Source organism: Pelodiscus sinensis, chromosome 7 (assembly GCF_052426305.1).
Source record: "Pelodiscus sinensis isolate ZL-2025 chromosome 7, ASM5242630v1, whole genome shotgun sequence".
NCBI lineage: Eukaryota > Metazoa > Chordata > Testudines > Trionychidae > Pelodiscus > Pelodiscus sinensis.
In genome coordinates this window covers 42340225-42366360 of record NC_143058.1, presented here as the reverse complement: position 1 = coordinate 42366360, position 26136 = coordinate 42340225, and the positions used below count along the sequence as shown (strand labels likewise).

Genomic DNA, 26136 nt, shown 5'->3' with positions numbered 1-26136 from the left:
TTGGAGGATAGGGTCAAAATTCAAAATGATCTGGACAAAGTATAGAAATGGTATGAACGGAATGAAGTTTAATAAGGACAAATGCAAACTACTCCACTTAGGAAGGAACAGTGAGTTTCACACATACAGAATTGGAAGTGATTGTCTGGGAAGGAGTACAGCAGAAAGGAATCTAGGCATCATAGTGGACCACAAGCTAAATATGAGTCAAGAGTGTGTGTCTGCTGCAAAAAAAAGCAAATGTAGTTCTGGAATGCATTAACAGGAATGTTGTGAGCAAGACATGAGAAGTCCTTCTTCTACTCTATTCTGCGATGATTAGGTCTCAATTGGAGTACTGTGTCTAGTTCTGGGCACCAGAATAGATGTGGAGAAATTGGCGAAGGTCCAGTGAAGAGCAACAAAAATGATTAAAGGCCTAGAAAATATGAGCTATGAGGGAAGACTGAAAGAATTGGGCTTGTTTAGTTTAGTAGAGAAAAGACTGAGAGGGGTCATGATAGCGGTTTTCAAGGATCTAAAAGGGTATTATAAGGAGGAGGGAGAAGAATTTTCTGCAGCAAGGGAGGTTTAGGGTGGACATCAGGAAAAATTTCCTGCCTGTCAGAGTGGTTAAAACCTGAAATAAATTGCCTACAGGTGTTGTGTAATCTCCATCACTGGAGATATTTAAGAGCACGTTAGATAGACATCTATCAAGGATGATCTAGACGGTACTTGGTCCTGCCATGAGGGCAGGGGACTGAACTTGATGAGCTCTTGAGGTCCCTTCCAGTTCTAGTGTTCTATGAGTCTATGATTCTCCTAGTCCCTCTGGCCACCAGATGCCTTCTGTCTCCCTACAAACCTTCTCCTTCCCCTCGGCTGCCAGGGGATTTCTGTTTCCCCCATTGGTCTCCCAGGACCTTCTGTCTTCCCCAGCTCCCCTACCTGTCAGGGGCCTTCTGTCACCTCCCTTTCCCCCCAGTCACCAGGGTCCTTTTCTCTCCCCACCCATCACTGCAGCCACGGCTGGGGAGAGGGAAGGATTTGGGGCAGCGGGGTTATTTACCTGGTTTGGTGGCAGGAAAGATGGTGAACCCCAGCCCTGCTAGCCACTCACTTGGTAGTGCAGCTGCCCCCAGTGGCCACTCTGCATATAGCTCTTCCCTGTAGGCTCACTGCCCTCCACATCTCTCCCCTCTATGCCCCTCCCTTTCCCTGTTATGGAAAACAGTCCCATTCCTGGCACTTCCCATTTTCTTGGCACAACCAAACATTGATGTTGCTTTAAGTTAGGATAAGAGGAAGCTGCATACCAAATTTGGTGGTCCTACATCTTAGCATTTAGGAGGTGTTCTTGAACAAACAGGCTCAGAGAGACATTTCTAAAATATATAGAATGATAAGCTTTCATGAGCTGCAAGTCTGATAAAAGTGTTATCTGTGATAAATTGACTCAAAATGACAGTGGAACCTGAGCGGTTTTAAAACAGCAGCTTTTTTAGTATTATCCACAGGTCATTTCTGAACCATTTGCAACTAAGAACTTTGGAAAGTAATATCTCCCATCCCCATCTCCCCACAGAAACAAACCAAAACCAAAAAATAAAAAAAAAACACAAAAAAAATCAGACAGCACTGTTATGTGAACTGGAAACAAGCCAAAGCATTTGGCTGTGCTTGTAGATACATAGAGTTCTTTTCCATGTGTATTATAAGTCCGAATTGTTGAAGGATTTCCCCCCTTTTAACCTCCAGGTCTTCATTAACCTTGGGCTACTAAAATCTTTGAAACAGGAATTGACTGGTATGCAGTTTTCCAGTTTTCCCCTTTCCCTACTGGTTCACAGTTCCTGCCTTTCCCAAGAGGTTATTAATGAAGTTGGCAGTGAAAAGGCTAAAACATTACTTTTATTTAAAGATAGCCTTTTTATATAGGAAACTGCTTTCTTCTGGTCTCATGAAAAGGGTAGAATGTGGGATTTACGAGTAAACCTAGAGGTCCAAATTTGCAAACACAGAGGCCCACTGGAATTTGCAAAACATATCAGGTATGAAATGCAAATACTGCATTCTTTGTTCTGAATTTTCAGAAGGGATTAGCTCCCAGAATTAGGGACAGATTTTCAGAAAAATTCATCTCTCACTGACACCTAAATAGACAGCCAGATTTTCAGAAGAGCTCTGCATGTGGATTGAAGTGCACATGTAAAAATCTGGCTGTAAGTGTCATAGTGGCATCTGCTGGGAGTGGCCTTTGGAAAATCTGGCCTCAAATGTGGATGCTCAGCACTTTAGTGGCTGGCATGGTGCTTGCTTGAAGATTTGGCCCTTACATATGATTAAGGAAAGACAATGGAACACAATGAATCGCTTTTTATGACAAAGACTGCAATGGGATCAGAAAGCGGCACCCCAGTAACTAATTCTAATGATGCATTTAATAATATCGGCAAACATTTTCAAAGCTGGATGCTTAAAGCTACATGGCCTGCTCCTGGGAGATACTGAGCACTTAAATTCCAGTGAAGAGTTCTCACTGAGAGTTCTCAATCTCTTTCAGAACAACACCTTTATGTTCAGCTATTGTGACAGACCCAGACAAGTGGGCTACCACAGTCTAATGCAGGCTTAGGCAAAATACAGCCTGTGGGCTGCATCCAGTCTGCCAGGCCATTGGATTCAGCCCATGGAGGCAGTGAGGAGGCCTAGGCAGGCTCCCCTGCTTGCCCCGCAGGTCGCTCAGAAACGCAGCTGTAGGGCACTTTCTCTTTGAGTCCGGAAAGGAGGGGGAAAGATTCAGGTGCTGCTTCCGCCTCCAGCACAATCCTATTGGCCAGTTTCTATCTAGAAACTGGCCAATGGGAGCTGCCTGTTTGAACAACAGACAGCCACCTTCCTGCTCACTCGCTCAGGTGCATGGCCGAGGATGCAGAAACATTTTAAACTCTGCAAGCAGACTGGTTTGGCTGCTACCTGGTAAGTGTCCTGGCCAGAACCTATTCTGGCACCCCAGCCCCTCCCTTCCCCAACCCTTTGCCCTCCACTCCTGCCCTGCTACTCCACATGCACCCATATCCCCTCCCAGATCTAGCACCCCAATCCTCTGCCCAAGATCACAATCCCCTTCTACCGTAGGTCACATCCCAAACCCCTGCATTCCAGTCCCCTGCCCTCGGTCACAACCACCTCCTTCACCCAAACTCCTGCCCAGACTCCATTCTCCCTCCTGCACCCCAGTCCCTTACCTCAAGCTCTCTTCTGCACCCAACCTCCATTCCAGACCCCACATCTCCTCCATTAATATCATGGAAGATTGTGGCCCTCTACCACTTTCCAAAATCTTAGAGTGGACCCCCATCAAAAATTATTGCCCACCCCATGTCTAATGGAAGGGAGATAGGCTGGTCTCTGGGTAAACAGTTTTCTCTTTCCCAAGTAACCAAGGCAGGGACAGGAAAAACCTGGGGCCAATTAAGAGCTTGCCAGAAGCAGCAGGCTAATCAGAACATCTGCAGCCTATTAAGTTGGGGCTAGTTTAAAAGGCTTCCCTTCAGAAAGGACAAGCAAGCCAAGGACTGGGAGTGAAGGTGTGCTGGGGAAGAGCAGAGGGATGTGGTCAGGTACCAGGAGGAGTTGGCTGAGGAAAAGCTGCAGCTCTGGTGGTGGAGGAATTGCTTGCTGCTGCCGCCACTAGAGTCCCTGGGCTGGAACCCAGAGCAAAGGGATGGGCCCAGGTTCCCCAAGCACTCCCTACACCACTACAGAGGCCACCTCTGGAGGGAGAGTTTGGAACTAAAGAGGGTTTTACCCCAAAACCTTTTTGACTGGCCCATGATGAGGATGGCTGTGGGGGTTGTGCCCCTTGTCTCTTTAAAGGCAATAGGCTACATGGAGGCTCACAGCATGCCCCCGAGGCAAACATTTTCTGCCTAGAAGCTCAGGATCCCATGGCAAGGCTGGAGCTCAGTCACACTATATAAATATGGATTTATGAGCCTAGCTCTAAGCTTCAGCTTTGACAAAATTGACTTAGTTGGTAGGAAGTGAGCAGTAGACATGCTTTATCTTAGGCCTACCCTGCACTAGTGCTCTAAGTTGGTGTAAGGTATGCTAGTTAAGTTACACAAATACTATAACTTAGTCAATGTAACTTACATCAGCTTAGAGGGTGTCTACCCAGCTGTATGTTAACATCTTCACTAGATCCGCTAAATTGGGCTGAGGAGCCTTTTTTGGGTCTGGGGGCTGCTGACTCAGAAAAATCCATCAGAACCCATCAAAAGTGAGAAGCAAAAAACCCACAAAAAACCCTGACTGAGAAGCAGAAAGACACACCACACATTCTCCTTAGACACCAGAGCCTAGGTGGCCCAGGATAGTAGATTTTGTGGCTCCCTAGGCTCTTGGGTGGGGCCAAAAACGAAGATTTCAGTGTGTAGGAGGGGACTGTGGGGAAGCAGGCTTGGGGTGTGAGGTCTGGGTGGGAAGGAGGGTGCTGGAGCAGGCTGGGATTGGGGGATCTAGGCAAGAGGTAGGGTGCAAGAGCAAAGTGGGGGTGAGGGATCTGGGTGGGAGGGGAAGGTACGATGCAGGAATAGGCTGGGTGTGGGGATCTGGGCAGGTGAGGGGCAAATAGAAGTTAGGCTCCTACTTAGGCACTTTTGAAAATTTTAACCAACATTCTGAAATACTCCACTATGAAAAATTTAGATCATATAGCAGAAATAATATATTTCTGGTTTGCACAAAGGATTATAATTCTGAGAGAAAAAAACAAGGCAGAATAATTTGAAAAATTCTGGGCCTAAGGCTGCTCTCATGGACACCAGTATGATGAGGAGTCATCACATACCAGTTTAAAACCAGATCATTTGAGTTTTTCTAAACTGGTCAGTCATGGATCCCATGATTTTTTTTTAATTGGAAACAAAAGGCTGAGGGCACACTTAACTACAGGGACTATACTGTCATGGCTACAGTGCCACAGCTACGTTGTCATAACTCAGTGATGTAGACACAATTTACACTGATAGAAGGGGTTTTTCATGTTGCTGCAGTAGTACCATCTCCCTGAATGATAGTAGCTAGGTCAACAGAAGGACTTTCCCTTTGACCTACCTATATCTACACTGAGGATTAGGGCTGCATATATGTTGATAGAAGCAATGTTACAAGATAAATAGCAGCCCGAAATTATTAACAAATATGAGTAAAACATCACCTGAAGAAAGTTAGGGAAATATGATTTTTTTTGCTTGAGATCACTTGAGAGTTAAGACACTGATCACTAAACAACTCTACCATACATGAAATTTGTAGACCAGCAAAAACCAAATGATATAGCGTAAGAACTGAATGAAGCACTCGAAGCTGTAAGACTAACTTGTATTAGCTAGTTAAATTATATAATGTATGCTACAGTAGCAGCGCACTGACTTAATATCAAGCCTCATGAATGAACCACCAAAAAACTCCCAATATTCCAGTCCCTCCATGGAAATTAAGGTTAAACCAGATATTTAAGCCTTTTGCAGTGAGATATCAGTCGATTAGATGAATTTGAAAAGAAAACAGAAGTGAATGGCCCTAGAGATTAAATATCTGCTGAAGGAAAGGGGTGAGAAAATGGTGAAGAAACAATGTACACAAGCTGATCACACTGAGTCATAGGCTTGAAAGATATTGAGCATGAAACTGTCAGTATGAAGAGAAGAGACCCTGAGAGATTCTTTGATCAGATCAATGTTAAAAATAGAAAGTCAATAAATAATGTGGAAGAGTTTCAATGTTCCTGGAAGGAAATCTGGTCTGAGGATGTACAACATAATCAGAAAATGGAGTGCATTATAACTGTGAGAGAAATTTAAAAGCCTTTTAATAGGGGAATACACAGGTTTTCAAACAAAGACATAGATGAAGTATCATCAGGAATGAAAAACTGGAAACCATTTGGACCACATGGAGTGCATAGATTCTGGCTAAAATACCTAAGTACTCTCTATCATCACTCTCATACAAAGAAAGAAAGAAGGCTGCAGTGATTCTATGAAATATAGCCCAATCTAGTATTTACTAATATGTGGAAATTTCTAGCAGCATTTTTGGCCAAGAAGATCTGAATCATGCTAGCTCACCATGGAATTTCATCTCCCTAGAAAAAAAACTGAATCATAAATATGAGAGGGACAAAAGGCCACTTTAGAGTGTCCAGAAGGATCACAGAAGATGCAAAACAAATTAAAAAATAAAGATAGTGTAGATGGCTGTCAAAAAGCATGTGCCCATGTCTTATATTTGTGTATCCTCAACACACTGAAAACACCCAGGGTTCACCCAAAGATCATTTATTTTTTGCAGCAATTTATGATTAGGCATAGGCAGGAGGCATAAGGGATCTGTCGAAAAAGACTTTCTTTCTCAACAGATCCCCCTCTAGACTGCCACTTTTTGCCGACAAAGTGCTGAGCCAGCAAAATGCAGTGGCCATTTTTATGCATATTAGGCATGGGATATTTAAATCCCTGCCTCATTTGCAATGTTGACCTGCCTAATCTGCATCCCACTGCTGACAGAGGGATGCAGTCTATACATACCCTCATTGTTGAGGCCCAAATTAAAAGAGGAATTTTCAAGAGAATTCCTTATATTACCAATGCTGTTTGTGGTAGCAATGCTGCTGCATACACGGATGCTCCTTGAGATACATTATGATTATCATAACAGCAAAGAACAACCACCATTTGTTATACATAGATGATCTGAAACTATGCCTGGTCAGAAAGAGGAAGAGAAGACATGTCCTGCGTAAAACAGTTTGCTGAAGTATAAAGCTATGGGTTGATAACTGGGTTGTTGTCTATACAGAGGGACAAATTGGTACAATTGATTGGCATATTAGTTAAGAAAGGTATTAAGACAGGGGGTGGGGAACCTTTTTTTTCTATCATGGGCCACTGACCCACAACACAAATCAGTTGTGGGACACACACAGACTTGCGGGGCAGGGTAGAGGCTCAGGGCTTCCACAACACTCCAAGGTGGGACCAGAAATGAGCGGTTCAGGAGGGGGCTCCAGACTGGAACTAAGGAGTTTGGAGTGGGCTCATGAGTAGAGCGGGGGTGGAAGTGCACAGCAGGACCAATTGCCCAAGAAGGACTTGAAAGATTTACACAGAAATCAATACACAGGCAGTGGTGGAGAGAGACTGAATGAAGATTAAACTCATGGTCTGTAGAAGGACACTTCAAAAAATACACGGAGTGCCTCATTCTGAGTGCCTCAGAGCAGTCCTTAAGACTTAACTGCATTTGAAACAAAACTAACAGAACTGCCCCCCAAACCGCAGAATGTGTTCTAAAGAGGAAGAGATGGTGGAGCATGTGTTGAACACATGCAGGAGCCTGTCTGGGAGGGAATATATGAACACACACAATGAAATCCCCAATGGTATGTCTAAACTGCAGTTAAAAATCCCACAGCTAACTGGACCAGCTAACTGGGGCTCCTGGACTGTCGAATTGAGGTATAGACATTTGTGGAACCAGGGCTCTAGGAACCCTATGAACTGGGAAGGTCTCTGAGCTGTGGCAGCAGCCCAGCCTGAATCTCTAAACTGCATTTAAAGTGCCGTTAGACAATCAGCTGGCTCTGGCCAGCCATGGGTTTTCAATTGCAGTGTAGAGAGGTCCCAAGTGTAGGCACTGGTGCCTCTGCAGCAAGCATGGACTCAAACACACTTTGTGGTATTAAGGGCACAATTAAAAATGCTCTAGATCAGGGCCCAGCAACCTTTTCAAACCAAAGAGCCAAACAACATCAAAATTCAGAACAAGTGGTCAACAAAGAGCCGTATAAAAATACCCATTTGCATGACTGAAAATATACAACTTAATATTATTGATAATTGACATTATGATTAAAAATAGCATAAATGAAACATTGTACTCACAGACTTTTGCTGCTGCTGGGGGTGCAGTTTGTGGATGTGGGGGTACAGGAGTCAGGGTTGGAGTGTATGAGAGGCTCGGGTTAGAGTGTGTGGGAGGTGCAAAAGGCAGGGCAGGGCACTGGGAGGGTGGGAAGTAGAATATGTGGTGGGAGCCCTGGGGCTAGATTACCTTACTTGGCTGGAGCTGGGCTGCTGCACCCGGACAGCAATGGCTGGATGAAGGGCTGGGCCGTGATTGCCACAGCTGGATTGTGGCCTCCCCTTCTATCCACTCTGCAGAAGGAGGGCAGGGGTGGGATGTCGACATCCTTTCCTGCAGCCAGATGGGGGCCGGACTGTGTGGCCTGCCCCAGGACTGGAGCCGGGGACAGGACGCTGCAGCCAGATGTGGGCTGGGCTTCGATTGGGGCCTTGTTGGCCAGGCTGCTGCAGCCAGACCCCAAGCCAGGCCACCGCGGTTGGGCTGTTGCAGCAGTTGCGGGAGCGCCAGGGCTGGATCACGGAATCTGCCCCAGGAGCATGGCAGCTGGAGACAGACCACGGTAATAAGATGGAGACTGGGGCCAGGCCACTGCAGCCAGACGGAGGCATCTGCCACCACCAGCCCGTCACTCTCTGGCTAGGAGCTCGCATGTGTCCCCTACAGCATGCCCCAGACGGCCCTTTAAACAAGCAGAGTACTCCAGCCAGCTCTTGCTGCAGCATAGCCGGGTCTCACCAGGGCACAGCACCTTACTTTCACCTCTGGTTAAAGATGAAATAGTCCAAAAAAGACCACCCTGACATGAGTAATTGCACATTTTAAAAATTTTGAATTCATTTTTCATTTTAATGTAAAAAGTTGCATGTATTTGGGGAATGATAAAAGAGCCATATTTGGTTCTGTGTTGAGCCATATTTGGCTCAAGAGTCATAGGTTGCTGACCCCTGTGCTAGATAATAAACAGGCTAAATTTTTATGGGATTCAAGTATTTGCCACAGACAAATGGTTCAGGCAAACAGGTTGGACATAACTGTTGGAGAAAAGACATCTGTGACAATGTTAATAGATATTGTTGTACTAGCTTGTTGAAATACAAAAACAGAAACAAAAAGAGAAGATAGCAAAGTATGAAGAACTTTGCCATGAAGTGGAACAAGTATGAATAACTAAAACAAGGATGATTATAGAAGCACCTTGAGCCTCCCTAAAGATATGAATGAGCAATTAGAGAACATAAAAGAAATGCAAGACCTCATGATCAATGACCTCCAGTGGAGTATACGCCAAGGCTGTGTGAGAATTTTAAGGACAGTCAAAGGAGGAGGAGAGCATTTGAGCACCTGTGATGCAGGAATTGGGTGGATGGTTTAACAAAACTCCTGACTAATCACTTTGTGGTTAAGATTTATTGGTGACTCATGGGACAAATATTAGACAGCAGCATTTCTCTTTTGATGTTTACCTATCTTGGATGTTGTTAAGGCTATTTGTTTAAAAACAACCCCTTGGTGAGTTAATATGGAGGGATAACAATAAAGTTAATTCTGTATTTCAGTGTTTTATTTAAATACCACCTGCCACCTTCCCAGCACTCACTGAGAAGCCAAGGGGGCGCATTCAACACTGAAATAAGTTTTAACTAATGACCTAAAGAAATTCCTCTCCCCCTCCCCTACCACTCATCAAATACAGCACTTCCTGTTTAGCTGACGATATCACAGAATGTCATTTTGTGACATCACAGATACCATAGGAATCTCAGCAAGCTGTGGCATTTTTAGCTTCACACAATCCTGAGATGAAAGGTTTGGAAAGAGGCTCAGAAGGTTTTTTAACTTTCAGAGGATCAAGTCATGGCCAAGGCAGGCTCCTCAAGGTAAATTTTGCCAATTCTGCTTTGAATTTGGGTATGTCTGCACTGCACAGCTATTTCGGGATACCCGAAGGTATCCTGACATAGCTGCCCTACATCTACACAAGCTGCCAGTTATTTAAAAATATTTTTCAAAATATTTCGCCATCCCAGTGTTATTTCGCCATCCCAGTAAACCTCATTGCACAAGGGATACGAGATGGTTCAAAATAGCATGTTATTTTGAAATTTGGCACTGTGCAGACATACCAAATTTCAAAATAAACTATTTTGAAATAGTTTCTAAATAAGATATGCAGTTTGCGCAGTACACATTGCGTATCTTATTTTGAGTTTAGGGTGCTGTAGATACACCCTTAGATATGGGCAAGATTTTGATTCTGAGTTGGCCCTTGTATGCTGCTCAGGCCATGAAAAAGAGCCTGCTTCTGACAGTAAATGACCAGTTTGAGGATTCCTGATGGTGGCTGGGAATATCAGAAAGAGGACTGGCAAAACTGATAACAAGGAGAGATGTGCTCATTGCCAAATTCGGAGCTAGTGCAATTCCCATTAAGACAATGTAACTCTAAGATTCTTCCCAATCAGAGAGATCCACAGGCTTCCCCTCAGTTCTATACATCTGAATGTAAGAACATGCCATTTAAATGACAGGAAGCATGTATGCCACTAATGTTTAAAGTAACATTATGCAGCTATTTACACTCCTACTGTGTACAGTACAAAGCTATTTGTTAAGTAACTAGCAACAAAACCACAATTGTGACATTGAGGTTCATATAAAAAGGTCCTTTGTATCTGCGCACAATTCCTTATTATTTCAAATTAGGCAGCTAAATGTAGTACTGATTTGAAATAAGAATCTTCTGTTTTTAATACAATTTCATGTTATTTATTAGCTTGTATTTGTTTCCACTCTGCTCTATCAGCTGAGCGGACAGCCTAACTTCTCTCGAAGGAATTTAATTTTTAAAAAGTGTTTCCTCCCACATGTTCCCATTTCTTTTGTGTATTTTGGAAACATCACAATTTCTTCAAATATTAGAGTATATACTCTACATTCAGTTATGCTAAACTTTTGAATTGTCTTCAGAAAGAAGGTTAGATTGTGACATATTTAACTGTATACAGTTTGTTCCTGTGTATATAATAAACTGGAACTGAGTTGAAATTGAGTACTTATATGTGATTCTGCTTTCTGACCCACAGAAACATTTCAGATAATTTTTCATTCTCACAAATACTAGCTTAAAAAGCCCAACTAATCACAAAATGAAAAGAAACCTAAAGAGAATGTTGTTATTCCACATTTGAATGTAAAGGTATGTAACTCCACAATGAAGCTGTCTTCTCAAGGGATATATTACAAGCTACTGTGTTAAGCATCTGAACTATTATTCATCAGTCTTCCTATTTCCTAAGGTTTCCTATATGACTGAACAGCAACATGTTTAAAAAAAAAACTGCACCTAATAACAGCCACACATGGAAATACAACTTGATTAATGAAAGATAAATGGTAGTAGAATCCAGCCTTGAAAGATGCGAAGTGCCTTTTATGAAATGGTGAACACTCCTAACCCTCACTGAAGTCAATGGGAGTGGGAAGGGAGGATGGTGCTGAGAAATTTACAGGATAAAGCTCATAATCCACAATATTTATCAGAGATAAAATTGAGTATCCCCAGAAATGGTGACATTTTCCCAGAATGCAGTTCTGGATTAGAGACTGTGTGGATTCTATTGTGAAACTCATTGTGTGAGTCAAGTGGATGGGCGGAGTAGTCTCATTTGCAGTTTAGTGTTCTATCCAGCCCAGATTTGCCTTTATGCTTGCTGCTCTCTGAAGCTTCATGAGCCTGAGGGGTTATGCACCTGTGAATGCAGTGCCGGACCAAGCCACACTTGTGCCGCGGGCAGTGGGTGCGCGGTGCATGCGTGGCCCCGCCCCCAGGCACACGGCACCCCTTACCACTTCAATCAGGTGCCCCCCCATTGGTTGGCACCCCAAGCATCTGCCCGGCTAGCCCCCCTCCCTTAATCTGGCCCTGTGTGAATGCTATTACCTAACCCAAGAGAACATATTACAAAAACAACAAATGGTCTGGTAGCACTTTATAGACTAACAAAATACACAGATGGTATCATGAGCTTTTGTGGGCACAGCCCACTTCTTCAGATGACCGGAGTTTTGAGTTTAGGATGTGCAGACCCAAAATAACTAGGGGAGAAGGGAAAGGAGAGGGGCAGGAAACAAGGAGCAGAGGGTATGAAAATATCAAAGGGAACATGTCTACCTGGAAAGCAGAAAGTAATCCCAAGAAACAACCTGATGTTGGGTTGGAAAGGAGCCAGCCTGGGATGGGCCTATTTATCAGCAAGACAAGGTGGGTGAAGTAATATCTTTTACTAGACCAGCTTTTGAGCTTACACTGAGCTCTTTTTCAGGTCTGGGAAACTGTACTCAACACGACATGCATGGAGACAGTTGGTTTTTATCACCACCATCAGGCAATTGAGATCACCATGCCTCTACCAGCCCAGCTGAGATGATTCTCAAGAGTCTCCCTGAAGTACCTCACAGGGATAGAGGCTGTACCCTGCATGGATTTCCATGGAGTTCCAGAACCGCAGGGAGAGACGACCAGCACATGGAGTGATGGTAAGTTGCACTGAGTTTGTTTTTGTGAACTTTCCCTTTGCCTGAACAGCACTTCAACAAGCTTTCATTTCTTCTCTTTGCCCCCCGTTCATTGGCTCAAACCTTTCCCTTCCATAAGTCAGATTGCTGCACTAAAGAGCATCTGAAACATGCTGTACTTGTGTGGCTCAGGGAGAAGGAATGTGATTGCAACTGGTTAGAATCCTTTAATGACACTCATGTAAATTATTCAATCCAAACCAATCACTAAGTTATCACTGAATGTAACTGAAATGAATTTGAGTACAAGCAGAGAAATCAGAAGTGCAGGTTTGGAGATTTTAAGGTCACCTCTTTTTAAAATCTCACCAGAGGGAATAAAAAAGTCTACTTAAGTGATCAGTTTTCTCAGAGAGCTCTATGAGGAGGTGTAGCAGGATCTTGCTGTGCTGTTCCCAGGGAGGTACATATTTCAGAGAGAACCCAGAACTGTCACTCCTGGGGCCAGAGAGACAAATGTGTGTCAAAGAGGGGCTCCTATGCTGCTGAATTATAAATGTAATGATGTGGATGTCAGCTCCCTGCTGCAGCTCAGATGAAGCTAAGACACATGAGGGCAACTAAAGTGAAACAGTTGGTAGAGCCTGATGTAAGATTTTCAAACCTGCACTTATCAAAGAGGTAGGAACCAGGGTTCAGATTTGCTGTCCTCCTAGCCTCTCAATGAGATTTACTGACCTGCCTCTTACTGTAATTTTCTCTACCACGGAGCTTTCAATTTAGCAAATTTAGTCACAGACATATAGTTCAGACCTGTGAAATGCTGCTCAGACTCAACTCTCACTAAAGGCAATGGGTGCTTAGGGTGCTGCTAGCAAATTTACAGGCCCAAGCCCACAATTCACCATGGACAGATAACACAACAAAGAAATCAAACTGATAAAAGAGAGAACACCGAGTCGACTAAAGTGGTGGAGGGACTCACCCAGTTACACACTTTCGTCTTTACAGAATAACAGGCTCCCAAAATGATGGCTGAATGATGAGACAGTACGCAGTACATGTGTTTTCAGTACCTATTCCTTTCACCTTGTGTTGTATGGAATATGATTTTTGTTAAAATAATGGACACTGAAAACTTCAACTCACCACTGTTCTTTGCAGCCAAAACCGGGAGCGGAGCAGTAGTTCACAGACTCGGTATCAGCTGGGTAACCAGGGCTACTTTTCAATCTTGAATAATTTTTTCGAACCATGTATCCCCTGAAAGCTAGAGAGATGTAAGTATGAATGAGCAGAAAGCTTCACAACCACTCCTAGACATAACTACCAGCTTCTCTTATACAAAACATGTATCCCCCAGCTGAGTTTTGTGTCCTTTGGCCCTTATTTAAATCAACAGAGACTAAAGGCAGCCAGCGCCTCACAGAACTGGGTCTATTGTTTGAAGCACTGGAATAATATGTTTTAGAGAGGTAGAATTGATAGTCTGTTTCACCCAGGGGTGACACATGGGGGCACAAGGAAGCACATGCCCCTCAAATGGTAGGGGCAAAGAGCCATCCAGCAGCCAGGGGAACTGTGGAGAGGAGGCGTTCCTGGCACCCGCAGCAGGAGTCAGGCCCTCCCTACCAGGGCTGACCTTACCATGAGGCGAACTGAGGCGGGCGCCTCAGGTGCCAGACTGTGGTGGCGGGGGGTGCACCAGTAGGACTCAGAGTGTAGAAAATGTGTGTCTGCTGCTGGTGCATATGTATTTTTTCTGCAGTACCATGAGAGGAGTAGAACAGGAAGAAGGCAGAATTGAAACCTTTCAAAGTTTTGGCCCAAGCAAGGGGGACGTCATTTGGGCTCCCCACCTCAGGTGCCAAAATGTTGTGGGCTGGCCCTGCTCCCTACACTCACTGGCAGCAGCAGAGGAAGTGAAGCAACATGGCCCCAGCTCACTCTGCTCAATCGGCCACAACACTCAGGGGAGGAGCAGGCCAGTCCCCTGCGCTCACTAGCAGGACGTGAAGTGACGTGGCTGAGGGAGCGGTGCAAGCAGGGGCCATGTTGCTCCACTTCCCCAGCCGCTTCCGATGATTGGGGGAGGGCTGGACCCCTGCTCCCAGTGCTGGCCTTTGGCTCCAGTAGTTCCCTGGGCCACATCACTTGGGGGAGAGCGGTTGGGAGAAAGGTGGTGTGGGGAAAGCACGAGGGCAGGGAGAGGCGGGGTCTGGGGCAGAGGATGGTTCTCCCTGCCCTTCCGTGGCTTTGGGGGGGGAGGGTTGACATGTGGCCAGTAGCCCTCTCCCCTCATGCCTCCCTTACCAGTTGCCCCTTGTTTCAACAAAAATGAGGAGTCATGTATCACCTTAAAGACTAACCCCTTTATTTGGCCAAAAGCTTTTGTGGGATGGAACCCACTTTGTCAGATGCATAAAGTGAAGACTTCATTTTGGCAGGCATATATACATATGCAAAGATGGGTGTGTTGCATTGCTATGCGGAGGACCAGTGCTAAGGAGTCCTCTACCAGTAAAAAAGATTGTCAAAATAAATGTGTTAGTCTTTAAGGTGACACAGGACTCCTTGGAAGGGGTTTTTTTGGAAAAAATATATAGGGTCTGAATTTCACTTGCACAAAAATAATTTTATACTGCTGGCAATGCAAAGAAACTTAAATGTAATCAATTAGTTTAAATGAATACCAGGTCTATAGTATAGTAACTAAAACAGTAATTAAAAAACCATTCAGTTTTATCCACAACTACCAGGATTAGAACTGATTAACTTTTTTCATAATTAGATATTTTGAATTAGTTTTTTGTCAAGGTTTAACCATAATAAAACCACAAAAATCATAATTTTCCCCCTATTTTTCAATCAGCTGTAACCATAACAGCATTTTTAAGATCTGTTAGGCTTAATATTGTCAAATATCTTCACATACCAAGAAATGTTTTGAAATTATATTCCCAATGCAAAAGCACACAAGTTAAGGTAAGAAACGGGAAATTAGAAACTTCCCGTGCAGTGGAATGACACACACACACACAAGTCAAAGTGGGTATAATTTTCAAATATGTTTAAGTTTCACTGATAGTCAATAGGATTTTGGCATCTGAGTCATTTATGTACTTTAAAAAATTGTATCCAATATAAATTTGCTTCATTCTCTCTAGCATTGAAGCAAGATATTCTAACTCTTATATGTAGCACAGGTAAGACCAGCCCTTTAACATACAGTGTTGCACTTGGCAAACAAGACATTTAGAGACATGTTTAATGTCAAAGAAAAATAAAACCAAGCATCTCCTTCTCTTCCCTTTCTTCTAAGATCTATATTAAACACAGATTTATTTTAAAACATAAATAAAATGATGAAATGGCTGGGGAGTGTTGATATGAGGAAAAGTATGTACAATGTAGTTTAAACAACACACCCACACACACACACACACACACACACACACACACACACACACACACACACTATAATAACTTTATCCCGTGCAATATATGAAGCATAGAAGAACAGAGAAAGGGTTGTTTGTCATAGCCTACCAGGGTATAGTAACAACTAATGGGATGATAACATACAAAGGAGGATTTGGGTTGAATATGCAGAAACGCCTCCCAGCAGTGGCCTCAATTCAGATAGTATCTCTACTTGGGAAAGGCAGTTAAGCATCAGGTTCAATCTGCAGAACGAGAAAGCCCAGTGCTTTTTTTGTGATGGTACTGCCCAGTGTGTAGTACCAGCACCTCCAGACGCAGTACCGGCATCTCCAGTAAGAGCTCAACAACTTTTCCCCTGGAGTACCGGCACTTTTTTTTTTTTAAAACAAACAAAAAAAGTACTGAGAAAGCCCAATCATCTGAGTTGTTGAAATCTAGGTCCCGATGTTGCAATGACATCAGTGGGACTCTGTATGGGCACAATGGATTCCATTGTAGGATCAGGCCTAAAATCTGAGAATATACTAATATACTGAAGGAATTGATCCTGCACAGACTAAAGAATGTAAGGGGATAGAGAAGGGGTAACCTAAATATATGAGGGTTGTTCAGAAGATCAACAGGGCATTTCCATCTCTGACGTGTATGATTTTTGTAGAAACAGAAATATGTCTGGACTCCACAAAAGGAAGATAAAGTGCCTGCCCTGTACAATTTACAGCCTACAATCTTAAAATTTTGGGATTACTCATGAAGTCATCTTTCAACTTTTTACTCTTTTAAAAGCAGTCCACATTGGTGTTCTGTTGTATGACATTAATATTGTGTTAAAGAACATAGAAACATAGTTACAGTAATCTCTGTTTTAACATTTTCCTTAGGGAGAGCTGTCACCTATCCCTTTTCTCTCTATTGTAGTCCCAAAGTAGAATTAAATGTCTTCTCTTCAACCAGTGCTTCTCAAGAAAATCTGTGTAGTCAAATTTTTCTGTGAACTACAAGGAAATGAAAGCCACCTGAACTGCTTGAACTGTGGTATGCAATGCACCACCATAACCTAACTATATCAGTGCATTTTGTAGTTGTCAGAATTACCACTGTTAGAAGCAACAAAAAATGATTTTGGGTGAAGTCTTTATCTTTCACTTAATTTCCACTGAAATAAATAACCTTTCTTTTGCAGAAAGAATGTTAGAAGTTGGTCTTGCTTGAGGTAATGTAAATACAGCATTCAAGTATCATGAGACTGAAGCACTTTCCTTCTTTAATAGTAAAGCTGAAAAAATCAGTCTATCTGGAAGAGAGGAAGCAAACATTCAGTTGCCTCATGTGATCAGCCTACCAATCTCTACTGACCTGACAAGAAGCTTACTCTGAGGTTGACTGCAAAGACAGCTGGCAGCAGCTATCTTTCCAGAGCTGATATGTGCTAAAAACTGGTCAGTCTGTGGGCAAATTTAAATAAAAAGGAACATTGAAATTAAACTAAAATAATGAGAACAATAGTATTTTTGTATTTCACTTTTTCTTAAGTCTTTCCCTCCCCCCCCCTCCTCATTACTACTTTCAAAAAACTGAGGGTCACATTTCTTATGATGCAAAAGCAGCGAGGAGTCCTGTGGCACCTTATAGACTAACTGAAGTGTAGGAGCATAAGCTTTCGTGGGCAAAGACCCACTTCGTAGCTTATGCTCCTACACTTCAGTTAGTCTATAAGGTGCCACAGGACTCCTCGCCGCTTTTGCAGATTCAGACTAACACGGCTACCCCTCTGATTTCTTATGATGGCATTCGTTACCTTGTGACTACAGTGGACCCTGCTTCAAGTCTTTTTTAATGCTGAAACAATTCAGGATTGTCTTTCATTTGCTCAATATGTGGAGCTTGACTATATCTGATTTCACTGTAATAGGTTCCACTGTATTCCTTTGTTTTCATAAATATTTTAGAACTTTGCCTGTCTTTGATTAAACTCTATCAAAGGCAGGTTTCCTAGGAAGTGGCGGTTCTGCAAGGTAACAGGTGTACAATTCCTGATTCTCCTTTGACTCATGGGATCACCTCAAAAGCATGGCAAGCCAGCATGTTTCCTAACGTTTTAATTCAACATTCACAGGAGTGCCTCACTTCAGCATTTGTGAAACAAATCCATAAGGTTTCCAAAGCAACATACACCCAGGGCATTCAACTGAAGGAGGATGAGAGCTTGGGAAGCTGCCCCATCACAACAATCTGCATTACTGACTCTGGCTGGTTTTGACACTAAGCACTTGGCTCAAAGAGTGTGAAATTAGTAGATTCATGTTGCTAGTGCCCTGTGAACAAATCATCACATCTCTGAAGAATGATTACCAGCTGCCACTTTATTTTCACCTTATGTATTCTCTACTGCAAACTTCACAGCAACAGCACATTCAGTCCTGATCCTTACATGGCTAATGACAACAGGATAGGAGCTTGGAGCAAAATGGGATGTGAACTGCACATTATCACTCATATTAGTAGTCATTCGGTGTTAAATATTACATGTGCCACGCACTTTAGATACCGATGCTCATATAAAATGAGTTTTCCCTCAGGTTCAGAAGATAACAAGTTGAAATTATTTATACAGTCAGGACTCTAAGACTTGGTGCTTTGCTGTTAATTCTATGTGAATAAAGGTATTTAAGTCAGCCATATGGATTACAAAGTTGTTCCGTTTTGGTCAGCAAAAAATCTGGGCATTTTCCTATTGATTCACATAGGGAATACCATGCTACAACAGGCTGTTGAGTACAATGTTGAGAACAATCAGGACAATCATAGATCAATGCATAAAACACACAGGCAGGAGATATAGAAACATTTTAAAACAGAAAGATAGGATTCATCCATCTCAAGAAACATCATTCTTCCTTCCTAACCATAAAAGATCATGTAAAACAGCTACTTACTTCTTACATAGACACTTTCAAATTAGGGTTGCCAGATGATTGAAACAAAAATACCGAACGCCTCCTTCCCTCCCCCCCCCCCAAAAAAAAACCCTGGGAAAAAATTCTGTTGAAGGGGAAAAAAGGGGGGAAACCAAAGTTGAGAAAAAAAAGGGACTCCAAGCAAGCCCCCAAAAATAAAATAAAACAGAATTAAAAGCATGTCCCCTTTAAGAGTGAGTGCAGGGATAGGAACAGGGGAGAAGTTGAGCACTGCTTCCCCTAGGTCTTTTGGCTGGCAGCCATTTTGCGCCAGCAGCCTTGAGGAACCGGGTAAGCCTGGGGGTTGGGGTCATTGGGAGCTTGGTGAGGGACTCGGGGGGGGGGGGGGGGGGGAGAAGCCAGGCGCTGTGGTTTGTAGGGTTGCCAGGTGCCCAGCATTTTCCCCTCGTGGCTGGGGAAAAATTCAGAAAATACCAGACATCTCAGGTGTCCAGTAGTCTCTGAATTTTTTTACCGGACAGGAGCCAAAAATACCGGACTGTCCAGGTGAATACCAGACACCTGGCAACCCTATAACACTAATTCAATTTTCAGTAACAAACAAAAATTACTGTGCCCTTGGAAATGCAAACTAATCACTTGTTGAAGAGAAAACAACAACATACCATGGTAGCTTATAGGTCTCCCAATTTTCAAACTTGGGCTCCCAAGTAAGATCACCAACTTCCTCATTTGTCTACTCAAATAAGCATTTCAGTGTTTAAATGCCAAAATCATGACCCTCCACTCTTTCACACAAGTTTTATGCCAGCCTAAATTTGTTGTACAGTGTAAGGATATATGGAGAATCATGCCCCCTCTCTAGGTTTCCAGAGATGCCCATTGTCTGATGTGGATTTCAGGACGTTTGCAGGTTTAGGTAGCACAAACCCCAGTGCACAAAACACTTCTTCCCTGCTTCCTTCCCCCATTCCTTCTGTGGAAGAATGAATAGAAAACTGAGTTCAACATGTGGAATTTCTTTTCTCAGCATGTGTTCTCTCAAAGGGGAGCTTTAAATGTACTAGTATTGGGATATTTCTTTCCAGGGTTGCAAACAGGCTTATGATGCTGCTGAATATTATTGTTTGCACAAAGTATTTTAGATGACTGGCTGTGATGGTAAAATCTGGGGTGCAAAAGCCTGTGACAGCACCAGGGTGGTCAACTGCTGAAAATGATTGGCATGGTTGGCATTGGCATAGACTGTTTATTTCCTATATTTTAGTGACTAATCAACAGGGAGCCTGTGGGAGGCTGCTATGCCTCATCCCCACTCCCACCCCAGCCATGGGAGAGCCTGCAGTGGAGTGTATTATGTGCATACCCACCAAAAACTACTGCCATGCTGATGCTAGTGACCTTGAAGAAGAATTCAAAGCTTGGGGTGGAGAAGAGCTGCCCCCACCAGCCAGCAGCAGGCCAAAAGGAGTCCCTGCCAGGAGAATTCCTCTATCTGCCCCAGCCCTGACAATTGTGGACTCCCCAGAGCTGCTGGCTAATCTCAGCTTAAGTCTAGAAATCAGGCCTGACGAAGCAAGAACAGATTCTCGAAGAAATTTTGTCCTTTCCTAGTGCTGGGTGGGTCATGAAATAATGCAGAAATAGCCTCCTGCCCTATAACTTTTCAGTGCTTTTCTGTTCAGAGTCAAAGCCAGGAAGTACAAATCTAAAGAAAATAGAGATGTACTCACAGGGGATGTGAACATTTGTAAAGGAGGGTGTGATTCCTGAGCACTTTTGAAAGTCATAGCCATACCATTTACATGAAGTTAATATGTATACAAGATGTATAGGTCATTCATCCCAGTCTCCAAAATTTGCACTTAGGGCAGGGGTGGGGAACCTTTTTGGAGTCAGAGGCCCGTCACCCACAGAAAAATAGTCGGAGGCCTCACACAAATGAGAAGGGAAAATATCCCCAAAACAGCTCCCCTTACTGACAGGGCCCTGACTGAGAAAGAGAAAGGCACTCCCTACATTCCCCTCACACACCAGAACCTAGGGAAGCGAGGCTAGCAGATTTTGTGTGCTCTAGCACTGCGGGGGAAGGGGAGGGGGACTGGAGCATGCCAGCTCAGGATCCCCAATGCTGGGCATGCCCTGAGCCTTGGGGTCTGGATCCAGGCAAGCTGGGGGCCACATCTGGCCCCTACGCCTTAGGTTCCCCACCCCTGTCTTAGGGGGTAGTTAATTAAGGCTGAGGCAGCAAATAGTTGGTGAACAACATCACATAGTAAAAAGTTACAAGACCGAAGTAGTTCATAAAGGAATGGTCTCATCACACTATTCTCCTGAGCAGTCACCATTTTGTGTTACAAAAAAGAACTTGAACCTTGAGTTCTCAGTAAAGAATTTCACAGTGAAATGTGGCATATGGTGAGTGCGTGTATGGATGTTGGAAGAGGGGATGGTGGCTCCATGGATTAGTCATTTGTCTTTCACCTCTGGAAGCAGAGTTTAAATTCTATCCTGACTAGAGTTGCACAGCATATTCCAGATGGCTAAAGAGGCCTTAATTAAAATGAGTTCAGTGATGTCACCTCAGATGTAAGTGAATCACATGCACCACTCATTTGGCATTTTGGCAGTGTCTGCTCACAAATAAAACAAACAGAGATTTAAATCCTCTCAAGTCTTTGGAGAGAGCTGTCACTCGACACAGAAATCCATGCTATGGATGTCTGGGAATGGAGTAAAAAACAAACAAAAAATTACCTTTATAATTGTACTTACTTTGTTTTAATTCTAATTAATAAAATGTGGTTATACTAATATAGCCACAGATCTAAAGCTGGGGTAAATCAGCATCGTGCCACTGAAATCAAAGAACAGTATTACACTGATTTACACCAGCTGTGAATTTGGGTCATTGTAATAATGTTAAAATGTTTTCAACCAAGTGATTTTTTCCTTGGCCCAAGCTTTAAATAAAGCAATATAAACCACTGCACAAAGAAATAACAATACTTCATTTTTGTCTGAGCAACTCACTTTGTTCACAATATGTTTGCCTTCTCTGCTAGGTAGAAAATTGTTATTATCCAAGTTTTACCAATTGGGAAACTGACACAGAAAGAGGTAGGCTTTGTCTACACTGCGAATTTTAGCTACCGGTGTAAATACATGGATATAGTTCACATTGTGTGAACCTCTAGTGCAGATGTACTGAACTGCTTAAATTCATAACATTTTACTTATTCACAAGGATTTTTTTTCCCAGCCCCAAATAGTGACTTATTTTTAGTGTAATAGTATACACGTAGGAAATATATCCTCATGTATATTTGGAGTTTTTTAAATTTGTTTTTTCTTCCAACATTTCATCAATGGATAGTGAACTGCTTGGGCCCTCTGAGATCTCCAGACCACCAGCTCATGTATTTGAAAGGCATCTGTTTATTTTTAAAATGCAAATGTAGCCTACCTCAAAGACTGACTTCAAGAAATGAACAATCTGAACAAGTCAAGAGGTTTCCAATAAGAAGCTGTGTTCCTCCTTTCTATCAGGCTATGATCACTTGCTGTCAAAACCACTTAAACAATATCCTGGAATCTGAATGAAGTCCCCTCACAATTAAAATGAGCAGGATAATCCTGCAAGAATTATTCAGGCAAATCATTTTTCACACAGTTTAAAGTAATGATAAGGTCATTTACAAAAGAAATCAGTGCCTTTGAAATGTTGACTTGTAGACAGAGGACTGCCTGGAGGAGGGCCACAGATAACAGTGAAGACTGGCCTCCTAACACCACCCTTGCAGTCTTTGGAACTGATTCCGATGAAGAGAAGGCCCAATAAGGTTAATACCCCTACTTTGATCTCTGTCAAAAGCGTACCAGCAAGAATTAATTTACATTTCAGATGAAAAAGGTTGACAGCATGAAAAGGCATCTTGTTTCTGGTATGTGAATGTGCTGTAATAGATCGGGAATTCTAAAAGGAAGTTCTGAGGAAGCTAAAGGGATAAGCCGCACTGCTGCTTTTATTGGGAAGGAGATGAAAGGAAAACAAATTTCAATATGTGGTGTTCTGTAGAAACATGTAAGCCAAACGCTTCCAAAATTTCAAGGACTGCTTTATTTCAGTGTATATATATATTAATGATATGGTTTTACAAATGCCTGGCCAGCAAATGCAAGTACTATATCTCCGTGATCTAAATTGCTCATTCTTTAAAATAATGTTAAAATGACCACATTTCTTTTTTCTTGAAATGCTGTCTTTATCTGTACTTAAATTGTAAGCACTTTAGTGTGGAGATTATGTCTATTTGTTCAGCACCACACACTTTTATGGTGATATGGAAGTAACAATAGTAATAGATGGTTTATTTTATAACCCAGATAATGGTCACACTTTGCAATTATTTGCTCTGCCTTGAAACACAGAAAGACTAATGTGCAGTGATAAACAAAAATGTTTAGAAATAAGTTTAAATTAAGAGAGCTCTAGAAATAGATTTCCTAAGGCAGAGAGTCACACACATTGAAGTTTGGTTTTCTGAAATAAATGATTATGCACCATAAATTCTAAAGCTGCGCCAAAAATGGGAGTAGCTGTAAAGTATAATTGACACAAAGGTGTCACTTTGAAATGGCTCTGTCTGGCCTTGATGTGGGTGTACAGTGAGAGCTACAGCGTGAAGATTGCCAGGAGAAGCTTTGACACTTGTCTGGGCCACATAAGGGTCAGGCTATATAGCAGCCTCTGCACGCAAGGAAACTCTGTCTGTTCCGCTGGGTGCATTAAGTGTCACAAAGCAGACAGAATGGAACACAGCACTGCTTCTATCCAACCCTTATTCTGTCTGGAGGGAGAGAGAGGGTGCATAAACAGGACTCCATAAAGGGCTTAGCAATGGGCATACATCTTTTGTATGCCCAGCACCACTGCATGGAATTCTGAGGCAGAATGGCTTCTCGCATCCTCTTGCCTTTCTGCGTGCTGTGCATCTATGACAGTGGTGCTCAACCTTTTTTAATTCGCAACCCCCAGGGACGGGAAAATTTTTGTTGAGCAAAAAAAAAATTTAAATTGCCAGTCCACTCCCCTGTTATTCCCCCCGTCCCCGCCGCGCGTACGTCAGGTGCCAACCCGAGAAAATAAAATGGTGGCCGGCCCGGAGCTGTGACCCCCCAGGAAGACAGCCACGACCCACGGGTTGTGCACTGCTGATCTATGACACTATCTAGTCCCAAATATCTATAGGCTGAACCTATGTAAATCATGACTCTCTGGTCGAGCATGACCATAGATGTTCCAGGACCAGAGAATCTTGGTGGAGCACTGGTGCCTAGGAGCCCTGCAGACTAGCAAGGTTGCGGGATGCTGGCAGCGAGCTGCCAGCAGGGTCAGGAACCTAGATCCCCACAGCTGAGAAGCCAGGCATGCCCCAGCGGGGCTGCCCAGTGGGGTTGGGAGCCCAGTACACCCCAGTGGGGCTGCTCAGTACACCCCAGCTGGGCTGCCTGCAGGGGCCAAAAGACTGTTACACCGCTGCAGAGCTGCCTGGAGGAGCCAGGAGTGGCACACCACAGTGGGGCTGCTCGAAGCTAGATTGCCCAGCATGGCAGGTAAGGCAGGGAGGGGGGCGTGGGAGGGGGCAGGAACCAGCAGGGCAGTGGAGCCAGCAGCCAGTCTAGTGCTGGGGGGACCAGCAGCAGGGGGGGGGGGGCAAGATATGACCTCCTCTGCTCCAGCAAAATCTCTCATGCAGGACCAATCAGGTCCCAAGGGTGCTGGACCAGGGAGGTCCAACCTGTAGTTTAAGAACTGGTGTGACCCAGCCTCTTTTTTCCGTGTGCTGCACAGGCCGTTGAGTTAGCTGGGAAATTGAGGTGCAGGCATCTAAGTGTAAACATAATAATGATTTCCAAAAAGCGCTTTACTGTCAAGAGTGCATGTTTGACAATTCATGTAAAGATGGATTCCCTGCCTGAAGAACTGCTACTCTGTGTTAAAGCAAGAACAATGGAAGATAACAGCTCTGGGGAGCAGAGCAGGTAGAGAATATGATTATCCAGTCACGTGAAATTTGCTGTAACTTGGAAAAAATCTTCCTGTACAACAGCACCCAATTTCATTGACCACATGGCATATAACCCCACACCAAGGCATATGCTATTTTATAAACATACAGAATAGTATGTATAGAGCCTTGCCCTAAGAGAAATGTACTTACACTGCCTTTCTTATTCTATAGCCTTGGTTTGATTCATTTGAACTTATAGCCTCCCTGCTATAAGTGGCTGCATTTGAACTTATAGCCTTCCTGCTACTGAGTTCAGTGCCATATGATCTCTTGCTCTCTACTAGAGACCTGCACAGCACTGTGGGCTTGTTCCTTCAATAATCTCTTTAAAGTTTATTCAAATATATATTGATATGACTGCCCAGAAGACTAGCAGGGAATCAGAGGATTGGCCCAAGCTGGGAAAATCAGCAGCAATTAAGACTAAAACCTGGGGCTACATCTAGACTGGCCCCTTCTTTGGAAGAGGCATGCTAATTTCTAACTTTGGAATAGGGAAATCCGCAGGGGATTTAAATATCCCCCGCGGGATTTAAATAAACATGGCTGCCGCTTTTTTTCCGGCTTGGGGAAAAGCCGGAAAAGAGCATCCAGACTGGCGCGATCCTCCGGAATAAAGCCCTTTTCCGGAGGATCTCTTATTCCTACTTGCAAAGTTAGAAATTAGCATGCCTCTTCCGAAGAAGGGGCCAGTCTAGACGTAGCCTGGGAGTCTGCCAATATTAGGGCTAGCCACAAAGCCAGAGAGGTGACATGTCCAGCACCTATCATCCACATTTTAACTAAAACAATTCTAGTGCTTCACACCAACCCAACACATGTTTAATACACATTGACTCTCTAAGCACAGATGGAGCCCAGAGAATTCATTCAGTGGCTTTTAATCAGTATGTTTTGCTTTTAAAAAGGAACTCACCATAAAAGCCCCAAAATGCTAGAGTCCTGTCACTGGTGATATTTGGTATTGAAGAACACATGAGCAGAAGCAGTATTTTCCAATTGCTTTTGTTTGAGCTGTTAACATTTTTCTCAGCTATAAATATTGGAATGAAGTTATCCATAGCAAAATAGATATAGTCTGTGGAAATAATGTTTTAATTACCTGCTTGAATATGTATTGCAGCATCAGTTCTTCTGTTCCTTATTTCCTTGTACTTCCTGTGAGCTTCATATCCTCTCCAGGCTAAAAATATAAACCCATGTGTTGGGAATTATATTCATTTAAGGAAGTGTTATGGAATCAGAGATGTGCCTAATCTTTCATCCTC

At 43.3% G+C, this 26136-nt stretch overlaps 1 protein-coding gene and 1 long non-coding RNA gene across 2 annotated transcripts in view; one reads left to right on the top strand and one right to left on the bottom strand.

The window, feature by feature from the left end:
• MYO3B (myosin IIIB) overlaps positions 1-26136 on the bottom strand; it is a 337904-nt gene that overhangs the window by 116140 nt on the left and 195628 nt on the right. Inside the window, exons 27-28 of the mRNA XM_075933604.2 lie at positions 25971-26051; positions 13582-13702 (exon numbers count right to left, since the gene is read on the bottom strand). Of these exons, the coding sequence (XP_075789719.1) occupies positions 13582-13702; positions 25971-26051 (202 nt within the window). The remainder of the gene's footprint in view (positions 1-13581; positions 13703-25970; positions 26052-26136) is intronic.
• Positions 9671-17355, top strand: LOC112544971 (uncharacterized). The gene is made up of 3 exons (XR_003088363.3): positions 9671-9794; positions 12240-12453; positions 17060-17355. It is a non-coding gene; the product is annotated as an uncharacterized LOC112544971 (long non-coding RNA).